Source organism: Ostrinia nubilalis, chromosome 25, assembly GCF_963855985.1.
Source record: "Ostrinia nubilalis chromosome 25, ilOstNubi1.1, whole genome shotgun sequence".
Classification (NCBI taxonomy): Eukaryota; Metazoa; Arthropoda; class Insecta; order Lepidoptera; family Crambidae; genus Ostrinia; species Ostrinia nubilalis.
This window is the reverse complement of record NC_087112.1, coordinates 663,783-678,550: the sequence shown is the minus strand read 5'-3', so window position 1 is coordinate 678,550 and position 14,768 is coordinate 663,783. Positions and strand designations below refer to the sequence as shown.

Below are 14,768 nucleotides of genomic sequence, written 5' to 3'. Positions count from 1 at the left end.
GAGTTCTTCTACACCAGGTGAGGACTGAGGACGTTAGCATAAGTTTTCTACACCAGGTGAGGGCTTTAACGTAGGCTCACAGACAAGGCTAAGACAGAAGCAGCAGAGGCAGGAAAAGAGGAAAAAGTCAAACAAAAACTATTGACTATACAGTCATGTCAAAAAAGGGATGCTGCCGGCCGATGAGAGGCATTACCATGAGCTGGCCATGGAGTTCATCTACACCAGGTGAGAACTAGTATAGGTTCAGAGACAAGACTAGGACAGAAGAGGCTGGAAGCGACGCGCAAAAGGCAAACAAAAACTGTTTACAAATAAACAATTTCAATTTGAATTATACATCTCAAGAAAGGGGTGCTGCCGGCGGATGAAAGGTACTATCAGGGGCTGGCAATGGAGTTCTTCTGTAGAAGAAAATAAATTAGCCTCACCTGTGTACAAGGTGAGGCGCAATCAGCTGCTTCGAATGAATGTATAATCTATACATAAAGGTTACTTAACCTTTGTTTGTCATCTCTCATCCGCTTTGCACTGGAAAGAAGTTGAACCTTGACTTCGAACTCCTCCTTCTGATTAATTTCGTTGCTTTAGTTTAAGTTTAACTTTCCCCGGAACAAACTTGCCTTCATTGGTTAGGTTTTTATTGGCGGTCAACCAGTAGATCTTGGCTACACTGGCCACTGGTAATTCTTCTTGCCTTTGGTAAATTGAAGAGGGTTGTGCTCCTGCAGTGTATTACTGGATGGGGACTAAATATCAAGATCCAAATTGGATCGTAATGACCTAATGATGATTGGGTTCGTGAGGACTTCTCCCAAGAGTATTATTGCATACCCGCGCATCGTGCATCTGATACTTACATTGCCTATAGAAGGTCATAATTCCCGTATCATTCCAGGAGCATCCCGGCTCACCCGCGCATCGTCCGTCTATACGGGTCGGTGGTCCAGCGCCACAGCGGCGCCGGGCCCAGCGTGCTTCTGGTCTCGGAGCGGAAGGTCCGCGACCTGCACTCAGCCGTGCGAGCGGGCCTGAGCCTCGCCTGCCGGATGAGGATCAGCTGCGATATTGTTGAAGGTACTTCGCTTTACTAAAATTTGTTCATGATTTTTGAACTTCTCTGTATGTACTTCGAACTCCGATAATGTACTTCGTACTTTGCCTATTATGTTCTTCTAACTCCCCCTATATGTACTTCGATCTTCCCTATTTGTATTTCGCACGTACCTATGTATATTCCCCCTATTTATGTACACTTTCAAATCCTCCTATACATATACAAGCATACTTTGAACATACATTTATTTCGAACTAGCATATTCTTTAATTCATTTTCAGCTTCAAGAAAAGCAGCTGTCCTCTAGGAGCTTAATTATTTGGGTTTTATTGGCAATTAAATTGTAGATCCTGGCTGTGTAGTGTAGAAATAAAAGAAGTGCTAGGAATAATCTTGCTTGGTGTCATCCCATGTTTTGAATAGCAAGGCTCTGAAAAATGCTAACACTCAATTTGTAATATTCGCATTTCCAGGCATCCGCTACCTCCATTCCTTCGGTCTCGTCCACCGGGACATCAAGATGAAGAATGTCCTTCTAGACGAGTCTAACAGAGCCTCGCTGTCCGACCTGGGCTTCTGCGCGGCCGAGGCTCTGATGTCAGGGTCGGTGGTGGGAACACCAGTACACATGGCGCCTGAACTGCTGGCTGGTGGATATGACGCGGCTGTTGATGTCTACGCCTTCGGGGTGCTGTTCTGGTGAGTGCTTGATAACGAGCAACTGACGTCATTAGAGTGCTTTGCAAGGCAAAGAGCAGCAGAGTGGCGACAGAGCAACTGCTGATTTCGGCGTGCTGTTCTGGGGCCGGTTCACACAGCCGACGTAATCAGGGCGCTGTAGACATTTACAGACGACAGAGCACCTGCTACCTTTTGGTGAGACGCCCCACAGACCACAGATCTACTGAGGTCTTCAGGATACTGTGACAGTGAAATGCTTGTTCCCCAATAACAGAGCAGCGTTGAAACGACAGAGCTACGGCTGATGTTCTGATAAGACACACGCCCCGCAGGGTATACGGCAGCTGACGTCACCAGAATGCTGTTCTGCTGAGACACTTGCCATATATCATAAAGCAGCTGCTGTTCTGGTAAGTCACTTGCCCCGCAGGGCACAGAGCAGCTGCTGTCTTCATAATGTATTGAAAGACACTTTCTGCATAAATGACAAAGCAGCTGCTGCCTTTGAGCTTCTGTTCTGGTAAGACACTTGCCTCTATCAGCTGGGAGCAGCAGTTTTCGATCTCCTGCCTCTAGCAGCTGATAGCAGCAGTCTCGTCCTCCTAGACGAGTCGAACCGCGCCTCGCTGTCAGACCTGGGCTTCTGCGCGGCCGAGGCTCTGATGTCGGGGTCGGTGGTGGGCACACCAGTACACATGGCGCCTGAACTGCTGGCTGGTGGATATGATGCCGCTGTTGATGTCTACGCCTTCGGGGTGCTGTTCTGGTGAGTGCTACACAGGTGACGTTACTTGCGTCTGTTGCACCGAATAGCTGGCGTCTTCGGGCGCTCTTCTGGAAAGTCACTGGCCTAGCAGGGCACAAAAGAGCAGCTGACGTCATGAGCGTCCTATGCTCTTAAGCTACTTGCCCCAATACACAGCCGCTGATCTCTCCAGGCACTGTTCTGGTGAAATACTTTCACAGATGCTAGAGTGTTTGACATCATCAGGGTGATCTGCTGGACACTTGCCACACAGAACACAAAGCAACTAGCATCATCCAGGGAGCTGTGATAGTTAGATACTTGCCCCGCAGGGAACAAATCAGCTGCTATCTTCGGGATGATTTACTAAACGACACTTGCTACATAGACGACAGACGATGCAGTTACCCAGCAGTCTCGTCCTCCTAGACGAGTCGAACCGCGCCTCGCTGTCAGACCTGGGCTTCTGCGCGGCCGAGGCTCTGATGTCGGGGTCGGTGGTGGGAACACCAGTACACATGGCGCCTGAACTGCTGGCTGGAGGATATGACGCCGCTGTTGATGTCTACGCCTTCGGGGTGCTGTTCTGGTGAGTCCCTTATAGATGCTGGTGGTAGACTATAGAGCAAATACAGGGGACAAAGCAGCTGCTACCTTCTTGTGAGACACTCGCGTACAGGCGACAGAAAAGGTGCTGTTCCGGCGAGCCTCTTGTGGTAGACTAGAGTAGCTGACGTCATCAAGGCGAGACACATGCCGCGCAAGGCACAGAGCAGCTGACGTCACCAGGATGCTGTTACTTTATACATGATACAGCAGTTGCTATCTTCAGGGTGCTGTTCTGATGAGATACTTGCCTTGCCCTATAGATTACAAAGCAGCCGCTGTCTTTGGGCTACAATTCTGGTAAGATACTTGCCCCGCAGGGCACAGAACAGCTGCTGTCTTCATGATGTATTGAAAGACACTTGCTGCATAGACGACAGAGCAGCTGCTACCTTTGACCTGCTGTTCTGGTAAGACACTTGCCTCTACGAGTCTAACCGCGCCTCGCTGTCTGACCTGGGCTTCTGCGCGGCCGAGGCTCTGATGTCGGGCTCCGTGGTGGGAACACCAGTACACATGGCGCCTGAACTGCTGGCTGGAGGATATGACGCCGCTGTTGATGTCTACGCCTTCGGGGTGTTGTTCTGGTAAGTGCTTGAAGCTGTAGAGGTGCTGACGTCATTAGAGCGCTGTGATGGCGAGCGAAAGACACTTGCCCCGCAAGTCACAGCGAAGAGACGACAGAGCAACTACTGATTTCGGCGTGAGTGGTATACAGCTGACCTAATCAGTGCAATGTGGAGAGACATTTGTAGACGACAGATCATAGAGCAGCTTTTGTTTTCTGGTGAGACACCTTCCCTATAGATTAACTACAGATCAACTGAAGTCTTCAGGGTACTGTGTTGAAAAAACACTTGCTCCTCAACGCATAGAGCAGCGTTGAAACAACAGAGCTACTACTGTCTTTAGCTGCTGTTCTGATAAGACACTTGACCCGCAGGGCACAGAACAGCTACTGTCTTTGGGCGCTGCTCTGGTAAGACACTTGCCTGTGAGCTGACGTCACTAGGATGCTGTTCTGGTAAGACACTTGCCATATATCATAAAGCAGCTGCTGTTCTGGTAAGTCATTTGCCCCGCAGGGCACAGCGCAGTTGTTGTCTTCGGTATGATGTGCTAAAAGACACTTGCTGCATAGACGACAGAGTAGCTGCTGCCTTTAAACTACTATTCTGGTAAGACACTTGCTTCTAACAGTAGTTACGCAGCAGTCTCGTCCTCCTAGACTAGTGGAACAGAGCCTCGCTGTCAGACCTGGGCTTCTGCGCGGCCGAGGCTCTGATGTCGGGCTCCGTGGTGGGAACACCAGTACACATGGCGCCTGAACTGCTGGCTGGTGGATATGACGCGGCTGTCGATGTCTACGCCTTCGGGGTGCTGTTCTGGTGAGTACTTGAAGTAGACTGTAGAGCAGCTGACGTCATTAGAGCGCTGCGATGAGGAAACACTTGCCCCGCGGGGCATAAAGCAGCCTAAAGACGACATAGTAACTGCTGCCTTCCCCTTGCTGGTGAGCTTCTTGTGGTAGACTGTAAAGCAGCTGACGTCATCAGGGCGCTGCAATGGCGAGACACCTGCCCCGCAGGGCACAGAGTAGAAAGAAAGAAAGAAAGAATAATTTATTGAACTGAACTGCTGGCTGGTGGATATGACGCGGCTGTTGATGTCTACGCCTTCGGGGTGCTGTTCTGGTGAGCCTCTAGTGGTAGATTATAGAGCTAATGACGTTAGCAGTGCGATGGCGAGACACTTTCCCCGCAAGGCATAGAGCAGCCTAGAGACGACAGAGGAAGCTGATGCCTTCAGCATGCTGTTCAGGTGAGCCTCGTGGGAGACTAGATAGCTGATGTCATCAGGGCGCTGTGATGGGGAGACACTTGCCGACGACAGAACAGGTTTTGTCTTCATAGCGCTGTGGGGAGAAATTTGTAAATTTCAGAGCGGCTTTTTAAGGCAGGTTTCTTTGGTAAGACAGTTGCACTACTTACCACAATGACTGACGACTCTTTAGGGGTGCTGTGAGACAGTCGGACACAAAACGGCTAGAGTGCAGCTGGCTGAACTAACAAGAGTTACCTGTAGGACGGAATATGGCACCTCTCCCGATAATAGGATTGTCCGGGTGATAAAATAAACCATGAATAAATAGTAAATGTCAGTAAAATTGTGTATTCATATCAAACCTGCCTAATCTTCAAATCACCAAAGTTCCTTTCACGTTTCACGTAATAAAAATAACGATTGATATTTTCGTCACTAGCTATCAAGTTTCCGTGGTGTAGCGGTTATCACATCTGCCTAACACGCAGAAGGCCCCCGGTTCGATCCCGGGCGGAAACATTTATTTTTATATTATTTGTTTTTCGTTTATGTTGAAATTGGAATATTTTTGTTTAGTTTTATTTTTTTCTATTAATTTATATTTTTTCTTTGTATTTTTTTCTGTTATATTTCTTATTTGTCTTTTCTTATGCTGGTTTCTTTGACTTGACAAATCTTGTTATTTGCTTTAAATTGTTGTTTTGTTTATTTTCAGGTACGTGTGCGCTGGTAACATCAAGCTACCTTCGGCATTTGAGATGTTCCAGAATAAGGAGCAGCTTTGGAGCAAGGTCAAAAGAGGTATTGTTATCTGACTTCATTATGAAAGATAATGAAATATTGGTCATTTGAATCACTCAACCCAAATTTTAATGTATAGTATAGTATTTAAGTATGTTTATATCCGTCGTCTAGTACCCATAGTACAAGCTTTGCTTAGTTTGGGACTAGAGGCGCAGTGAAAAATGTCCAAGGATATTATATTATTATTTAATGACGGGACAAGGCCCTCGACTTAATTAAATACAATTAAGTAAAAAAAAAACGTTTGTGTAGCTTTTTTTTTTCATAGAAAATAGTGACTAAGCAGTTGTCAGTAACTAATCACTTCTACTATTATTATTGTGTTTGATAAAACTTAAAATTTCATGCACCTCATGATATTTTCATACAAACTTTGTCAGTCTATAACTTCTTTACCCCATTGATTATGACATTGAACTTTCGGTGGGGTGAAATGTAGAGACCCAGTTTGTTTCTGGGTATTTTTGGACCATCTTTTAGCTGATCACGAGGGGTTAACAGGACTATTAGTAATTTGTATATCTTTGTTTATACAGGCCTCCGTCCAGAACGCCTGCCTCACTTCTCCGACGAATGCTGGGAGGTCATGGAGGCTTGCTGGCACCCCGAGCCCTCCCAAAGGGCCCACTTAGGTGACATACAGCCCAAATTGGAACGGATACTGGAGCAAGCCATGCAGTGCAACTACAACAATGAACCTTGTGTCGATAGGAATACGGATCTAGATGTCTCGGACGAAGATAGCTTGGATATGACCGGGATTCATGGCAATGGTGTATAAAGCTGTCATTAACTACAATAATGAACCATGTGTCGATAGGAATAAGGATGAGGTTAGCTTGAACATGAATGAAGTTGGGAATGATGTATAAGCTACTATTATGAACCCTATGTCGAAGGAAATAAGAACTTAAGTGTATTAGCGATCGTTTATTAAAAGATAGCATGTAGGCGACATACAGCCCAAGTTAGAACTTACTAGAACAAGCGATGCATTGCAACTACATTAATGAACCCTGTGTCTATAGGAATAAGGATGAAGATAGCTTGGACATGATCGGCAGTTACGGTAATGGTGTGTAAGCTACTATTATGAACCCTATGTCGAAGGAAATACGGACCTAAGTCGATCCTTTATTAAATAAGAGCACCACAGAGACATACGCTCGTATTCACAAACAATGCTTGCTTAAGTGAAGCAGCCAATCGAACGCACTGCTTGAATAGAGCTCTGAGATTGGTCCACGTGCACTATGAGACCTCATAGTAATGTCTGTGAATACGCGCGATGCAGCCCAAGTGAACGGATACTGGAACAAGCCATGCAGTGCAAATACAACAATGAACCCTGTGTCTATAGATATAAAGATGAAATTAGCTTGGACATGACCGGCATTCACGGGAATGGTGTGTAAGATACAATTATGAACCCTATGTCGAAGGAAATAAGAACTTAAGTGTATTAGCGATCGTTTATTAAAAGATAGCACTAAGGCGACATTCAGCCCAAGTTAGAACGGTATACTAGAGCAAGTAATGCAGTGCAACTGCAAAAATGAACCTTGCGTGGACAGTAATAAGGATGAAGATAGTTTGGACATGATCGACATTCGCTAGAATGGTGTGTAAGATACAATTATGAACCCTATGTCGAAGGAAATAAGGACCTAAATGTATAAGCGATCCTTTATTAGAATCATCCCAAGTTAGAACGTATACTAGAGCAAGCGATGCAGTGCAAATACAAGAATGAACCTTGTTTTTATAGGAATAAGGATGAAAATTGCTTGGACGTGACCAGCATTCATGGGAATGGTGTGTAAGCTACAATTATGAACCCTATGTCGAAGGAAATACGGACCTAAGTGTATAAGCGATCCTTTATTAGAATATAGCACTTAGGTGACATACAGCCTAAATTAGAACGGATACTGGAACAAGCGAGGCAGTGCAACTACAACAATGAAGCTTGTGTCGATAGGAATAAGGATGAAAATTGCTTGGATATGACTGGTATACATGGCAATGGTGTATAAGCTACTATTATGAACCCTATGTCGAAGGAAATACGGATATAAGTGTATAAGCGATCCTTTGTTAAAAGAGAGCACCACAGAGACACGCTCGTATTCACAAACGATGCTTGCTTAAGTGAAGCAGCCAATCAAACGCACAGCGTTGAATAGAACTCTATGATTGGTTCGTGTGTCACCCTGTGCGTCCACGCGCACTGTGAGACCTCATAGTAATGTTTGTGAATACGGGCGATACATCCCAAGTTAAAACGGATACTGGAACAAGCGATGCAGTGCAACTGCAAAAATGAACCTTGCGTGGACAGTAATAAGGATGAAAATAGCTTGGACATGACCAGCATTCACGGAAATGGTGTATGAGCGATTCACTAACTACAACAATGAACCCTATGGCGATGGGAATACGACCTAAGAGATGTCTTGGATGAAAATAGCTCGAGCATGAATGCCGTCACGCGAATAGAGTGTAAATAAAATATTATTATGTAGGGTGAATATGAATTATATTTTATGTCTAAAGCCTGGTCCGTGAGCACGTAGAATCCCGCGACTGTGCGACGGGCGCCCGCAGTGAGTGTGCGAGCGCGACAGCAACATAATTACGCGCGAGCGATAAGGATGGGTTGCTAGGGGTCATTGGACAAAATTCTACGTGCTCACGGACCAGGCTTTAGCCGTTAACTGAGTCAGTGCTTGACGTATGGGAGCGGCATGAGAGGATGTTTTTGAGACGTCAAACGTCAACCAGACTTCAGACATGTTTCAGATTTTGTATGCCTCTGTGGTCTAGTGATTAGACCACCTGCTTCAGACGCAGAGGTCCCGGGTTCGATTCCCAGTGGGGGCAGAATTTTCTGTTCGGTTTGGTTGGTGGTAGGGCTTGTTCCAAGTCCGCCTGGCTAGCTACCACCATCTTACCTAAGTCTGTCGCCATAACAACAATGTTAACAGCATTGTTGTGTTCCGGCAGTTAGAGGCAAGATAGCCAGTTCCTCTGTGGTTGGGGATTCCGGGTGAAGCTCGCTTCCTATACCTCGAGCACTGACAGAGTTAAAAAAAAGCGCTAGAATTTAAATAAATGAACTTTTTACACTACAATAATCTGTACCTACTCATAAAAGTAAGATCTATTCGTCTTCGTTTCAGCTAAATGACGTCCACTGCTGGACAAAGGCCTCCCCCAAGGTTTTCCATAGTGGAAAAAGATATATAAGATTTCACAATTTAAAACCTTGTGTCCGTAACAATATGGATTATTTTTGCTAAAATGGCATATTTAAGAAACAAAGGTTCACTATAAATTGTATAAACTATATTTTTATAATCTACTATTTATTTATAAGAAGATCTCAAGACGCATTCACTGTCACTAGGTTTTTATAAATATCAATTAAATGTGTCGGATCATGTAAAATGAACTCTATTCCACGGGAACACAGATCAAAATAGGTTAGATATTTTGATACTAATTGGCAATACGTTTTTTAATATGTGGAAAATACTATCATGTTTGATATAAAGCTGTATTCGCTTGCAAAACATGTGCAAATAATATGCCTTAAGCGACAGTGCACACTACGACAAATCGCGGTATATATTAGCTGTTGTCGCGACTCCGCGACAAGTCGCGACAAGCTAATAATTATGAAATGACGCGCGTCTGTTGCCGTGATTTGTCGTCCAGTATGCGCTGTCGCAAAAAATTGAGACTAAAGCCCGGTCTGTGAGCACGTAGAATTTTGTCCAATGACCCCAAGCTACCCATCCTTATCGCTCGCGCGTAATTATGTTGCTGTCGCGCTCGCACACTCACTGCGGGCGCCCGTCGCACAGTCGCGACAGCAACATAATTACACACGAGCGATAAGGATGGGTAGCTTGAGGTCATTGGACAAAATTCTACGTGCTCACTGACCAGACTATAGGCATAGACAAGAGCAAAAGTGTTTTAATCTGTGATCAAAAATGTAGACAATATAATTATCTGCTCTTTGTTTTATTATTTGCTAGTTTGTATGTTTATCATTTTCGAAGTCAAAATTGTGATCAGTATTTATTTCTTAGTTAAGTATCGTATAAAACCTTGTCAGAACAGGTGTTTCTTTTATTTAGTAATGAAATTTGAACATGAACACAGGGTGTTTTTCTTTTTATTAAAATTTCATTTAAGTTTTTGATTGGGAGCCGTTATAATTTACAATGTTGCTAAAGGCCTAGCGCTTATCTTAGTGCCTGAGCTATAGGAGGGTGATTTTGTGACGGTCAAACGTCAGCAAGACTTCAGATTTGAATGCTCTGTCACGTCATAATAAGTCATGCCCTCCCGTGCCGCTCCAATCCTCAGGCACTGACTGAGCTAAACCACAGTAAATACAAATGAGTAGGTCATCTTCATAGAAACGCACCGAGCGCGGTTTGTATGTGAGCGCGCCAATACGTATGCGGCGCGCACGCACACACTGACAAAATTCGGGGCAACCACGACTGGCCCCCCGCTAATCCCCGCTAAATTTTGTCACTGTGTGCGTGCGCGCCGCATACGTGTTGGCGCGCTCACATACAAACCGCGCCCGTCCGTTGCTATGAAGATGACCTACTCATTTGTATTTACTCTGGCTAAACGCTAGACCTTTAGTTTCTAAAGCTTACTTTGCTTTATAATCATGAAGAATGATATTATGTTACTCAATCACAGTGTCACCGAAATGTAAAGTAAATTACGCGGCATATTGCAGGTCAATTGGCAACTTTGCAGCGTCATCAAGTTCCCTAATCTTTACAAGGCTTACATAAAAATGTGTCGTATAACATTTATAAATAAATGTACCCCTTTTATGCATCATATTTTTTCAGCCAATTGTGTGATGTTAAATCATTAAGTACCTATGTTATTATGAAATCTTCCAATTTATACAGGGTGGCTTAAACTATGACGTTCAAAGGTAATGTTTATTATTTCACACTTTTGTTTTTATTTATTTCCACTTTCTGTTGACTTTCAACTTCTCGATAACTTTGTGTATAAATATAAACACTCCTTTGGCTAACGATTGTTTGTATCTTTCATTCATTGACATTGACTTCATGTGATGAAAAGAAACAGACTTTTTTAAATATTTTTAGAATGAATCGAATGCATTCAATATTTTATTTTGGACGCTATTATTCAGCTACCGTATATATTAACCACTTCCAACTATGGCTGTCAATATTTTGCTATAAATTGTTTTTCGTATACAAATATAATTTTAGTCACGAATAATCATATCACATACATACGTGGTCTATGGCCAATGTTTTTAATTTGTTTTTATTTGGAAAAAACATTTTCAAACAGTTTTAAAATTATTTTTAATGTGCAAAATTCTAGCACTAACTTACCTGAAAGTGTAGATTAGATAGCGTCGAAAGACAGAGACAGCGCTATACAAGATGTTGATTTTGTAGCGCGCTTGTTCTGTCATACGCAATCTTAGATGCGAGATGAGGGTAGTGCTACTTTTAAATTGTGTTATTTATATTTCAGTTTGTTAAATAGTATTATGTTAATTTAGCGCCAATTGAAAATTGCCGCATAAGTAAATGTTATACTGTATACAGATTAAAGCTTTTTCAAATTATACATAGTCTCATTCAATCAATAGGGATGTTGTCAGGGTCAAAAAGCAAGAGTTTTAATTAGTCCGTCAGTTAACTTATCAAAAAATACTCTACACGTATTTTTCACTTTTTCAAACTAATGAAAATTTAAAGAGATCAAGGTTCATAAGAAGAGGCCCGTGACGTCAATGAGTGCATAAAAGTGCCGCACTTTGTGACGTCGCGCGGAACTTCAACGCACCATAACTATGTAATTATTTGTTAGATTGACAAATAAAAATATAGGTGTCCAATATTTTTTGATATTAAACATGACGGACTAAAAAATTTTTTAGGAAACTAGCCTATTCAGAAGAATAAAACCACAAGAAATAATAAAGGTGCCACTTTGAAACAAAAATGTTGTAGAACATATTTTTTTATTGTAGGTATTTTTTACCAGCGTTTAACTGAGTCATTGGTAATCATCACTGTGGTGTCTAACCAAGAAATCTAATGTTTGACTTGACTAAGCTAAAGTTTAACCACATGACACAGAATTGTGAAATCCGCCTTATTTTCAATTTAACACAAAAGGACTATACGCTCTGTTCATAACACCGTGGAAAATAAACCACCATATTTTAATGTCCCAAATCACTATAATTATGCAAAAACCCGGACTCATAATTTAGCTGAAATGAACTATTAACTCTTTGGCTTAGGGTTGAAAATGAAATGAGTGAGGGTATGATTTATATCTTAAAGGTATGCCCAAGGGTCGTGCAAAACATCATATTCGGGGACACTCGTCCCTTTGCCGAGTGTTCTTGAGCGTAAGGGATTATGCATAAATGAAAAATAGATTATGTAACTAATGGTTTCTCAGGGCCTTTGTGTTATTTAGACGATTTTGTTAAAATATTTTGAGATATTTTTCCATTAGCGTCTTTATAATTTAGCAGCTTTTGTACACCTATGTAACTCAGGGATCATGTATAATTGTAATGGTGAAAGAACTATTGAAAATATTCCAGTAGTTTTTGAGTTTATTCGTCACAAACAAAAACAACATTCCTCTTTAAAAAAATATTAAAAATTACAATTAGGTACGTACAATGATTGATTATATTTTATTTTCTGAGATTCTAAATCCAATCAAGGTTAATAACTAAGCACAACAAATAGAACGCTTGGTCCTTCGAGCCGGATCCGCTTCGCGAATACGCCGCCCGTGTAATACGCGTTAATTAATTGATCTAAAGCGTGTAATTGGTTTTGCGTTAGTGCACAACCACCGGCGTGTTTGCGTAGTCCGGATTACTGCTTACATTGTGATTAATGATCCGGTGCCGAGTTTGATTCTCAGATGGGATTAATTTTATCTACAAATAAGTGTTGAGGGTTTCAAAAGAACTTATAAGCTGCCATTTCTTAGTGACCATAATCATTAGGAGAATGATTTAATCATATAAAAAGTCCGTGCTTAATAAACTACGGCAATTTCGATAAACAGAGATTCAACTGTCTCAGCGGCATTAACAATATTGCACTTGTTAATAAAGCTTAGAATTTTCGGAAATTAAATTAGAAAGTTCGGTATCAAAGTTAGTCGACCTAATTCGTTTGAAAAATATATTTTTTATGATGGTTATTGCCGCCGTTCATGATAGTATTAGATTATTATTCAAAATAAAACTTGGTCCTTCGAGCCGGATAGCTTAGTTAGCAAACACGTGTTAATTAACTGATCTAAAGCGTGTAATTGCGTCTGTGTTCTGTTCGCAACTAGTAGCGTGTTTGCTAAGCCACGGATTACTGCGTATATTGTGTTTCCAAATTCCAATGCCTAGTTTGATGGCCTAAAGTCTGGTATTCTTGATGTTTGGTTGTGTAATTATGTTGTAAATAGTCAATTAACTTTCAATATAAATGTTAAATAAGATGTTGATTTCATATGACTTTCATAAACATTAAAAACTTGGTCCTTCGCACCGGATTGTTCTCAAATACTGTAATTGGTTGATGTTTGCGTTAAGTTGCTACTAAAGGAGTATTCGCTCAACAAAATACTACCTACTGCATTAAATATAAAATTAATAGTTCAATAATTCACCAGTTATTTGACAATTTCTTAGTCTAGGAAGTGCGTATATCTTTATGTTATAAATAACTGTGTAAGTAATCAAAAATAACTGTTTACTCGCTGATCAAAGCGTCTCATACGACTGAAGTTAAATAACAATGTCAGGCGAGTTGTTTGGGCTGTTGATTCGGCAGCGACGTGTTTCCGGTGCAATCAAGAGACGCCATTTTGTCCCCGTACAGTGGGCACGTTTTTTTTTATTTCATTACATGGGGTAAATTTCAGCTTCACACAACTAAGGTTATAAAAGTATATTTTGATTCTTATCTTGATTTATTGTTGTTGTATTTAAAAATCCGGCTCGAAGGACCAATCATTATTTCTGTAAAAAAAATTTTAAGATTGTTTTTTGACAAATATTTTTTTCACTATAATGCCCGTATTCACAAACTATGAGGTCTCAGGTTGACAAACGAACCAATCATAGAGCTCTATTCAACGCTGTGCGTTCGATTTGCAGCTTCACTTAAGCAAGCAGTTAGATCTGCTTGCTTTTGTTTTGAAAGGAAGATTTTAAAAGTAAAATACAAAACATGACGTCATTATTAGCACAGGGCACACTTGGTCACGTGGTGCGTTTAGTTGCCGCAATCAATGAGTCGCGCGAAGACGGCAATTAATCCCTTTGATCTAGCCGCGTGATTGGCCGACACGTGCTGAGAGCGTGCAACCGGCGATTAGGCCGTACATACTGCTTCAGAGTTTAGCGAGCAGTTAAGATAAAGAGCTTATCAAGGTGTTTTTTTTTACGCACAACTAGGCAGATATTTGACCGCAATCGCACCTGATGTTAAGTGAGATGCTGTCTATGATGTTACATAATAATTTATTATCTGCCCTATAGGTAAGTAGCTTATTCACTCTCCCCTTTAAAAGGCCCGGATTAAAGTGTTCAGGAAAGACAGCAGCAGGTAGCGAACTCCAGTCCCTAGCTATTTTCACACTACTTGTTGATTTCAAACTTAGCACACACTGAACTACTCTGCGGTTCTGCCAAAATGACTAGGATCAGCTCCAGTCTTTCCGTGGATGTCGTAACAGGCAACTGAGGGAGAAATATTCGAACTCCAGCCCTCCCCAAAACGTGTGGCTAGCGTTTTACATTTAGGTACCTCTGGTCAATTGGAGAGGGCATTGGGGGAGGCTTATGTTCAGCAGTGGACGTTCTATGGCTGAGATGATGATGATGAATTGGAGAGGGTGGAACTCTTTCGGTGAAGACGTCATGACCTAATGTTGAAAGACTGATGTGGGCTGTTGACTGAGTCAATTTATTGAATTTTTAATATG

General features: G+C 42.1%; 1 protein-coding gene and 1 non-coding gene across 2 annotated transcripts in view; both read left to right on the top strand.

The window, feature by feature from the left end:
- Window positions 1-9,473, top strand: part of LOC135084048 (dual serine/threonine and tyrosine protein kinase-like) — a 33,722-nt gene extending 24,249 nt beyond the window's left edge. The window contains exons 20-23 of the mRNA XM_063978791.1: window positions 899-1,077; window positions 1,531-1,756; window positions 5,629-5,714; window positions 6,254-9,473. Coding sequence (XP_063834861.1) covers window positions 899-1,077; window positions 1,531-1,756; window positions 5,629-5,714; window positions 6,254-6,498 — 736 coding nt within the window. The 3' untranslated portion in view covers window positions 6,499-9,473. The remainder of the gene's footprint in view (window positions 1-898; window positions 1,078-1,530; window positions 1,757-5,628; window positions 5,715-6,253) is intronic.
- Window positions 5,360-5,432, top strand: Trnav-aac (transfer RNA valine (anticodon AAC)). Its single transcript has one exon. It is a non-coding gene; the product is annotated as a tRNA-Val (tRNA).
- Window positions 9,474-14,768: the final 5,295 nt, after the last annotated feature.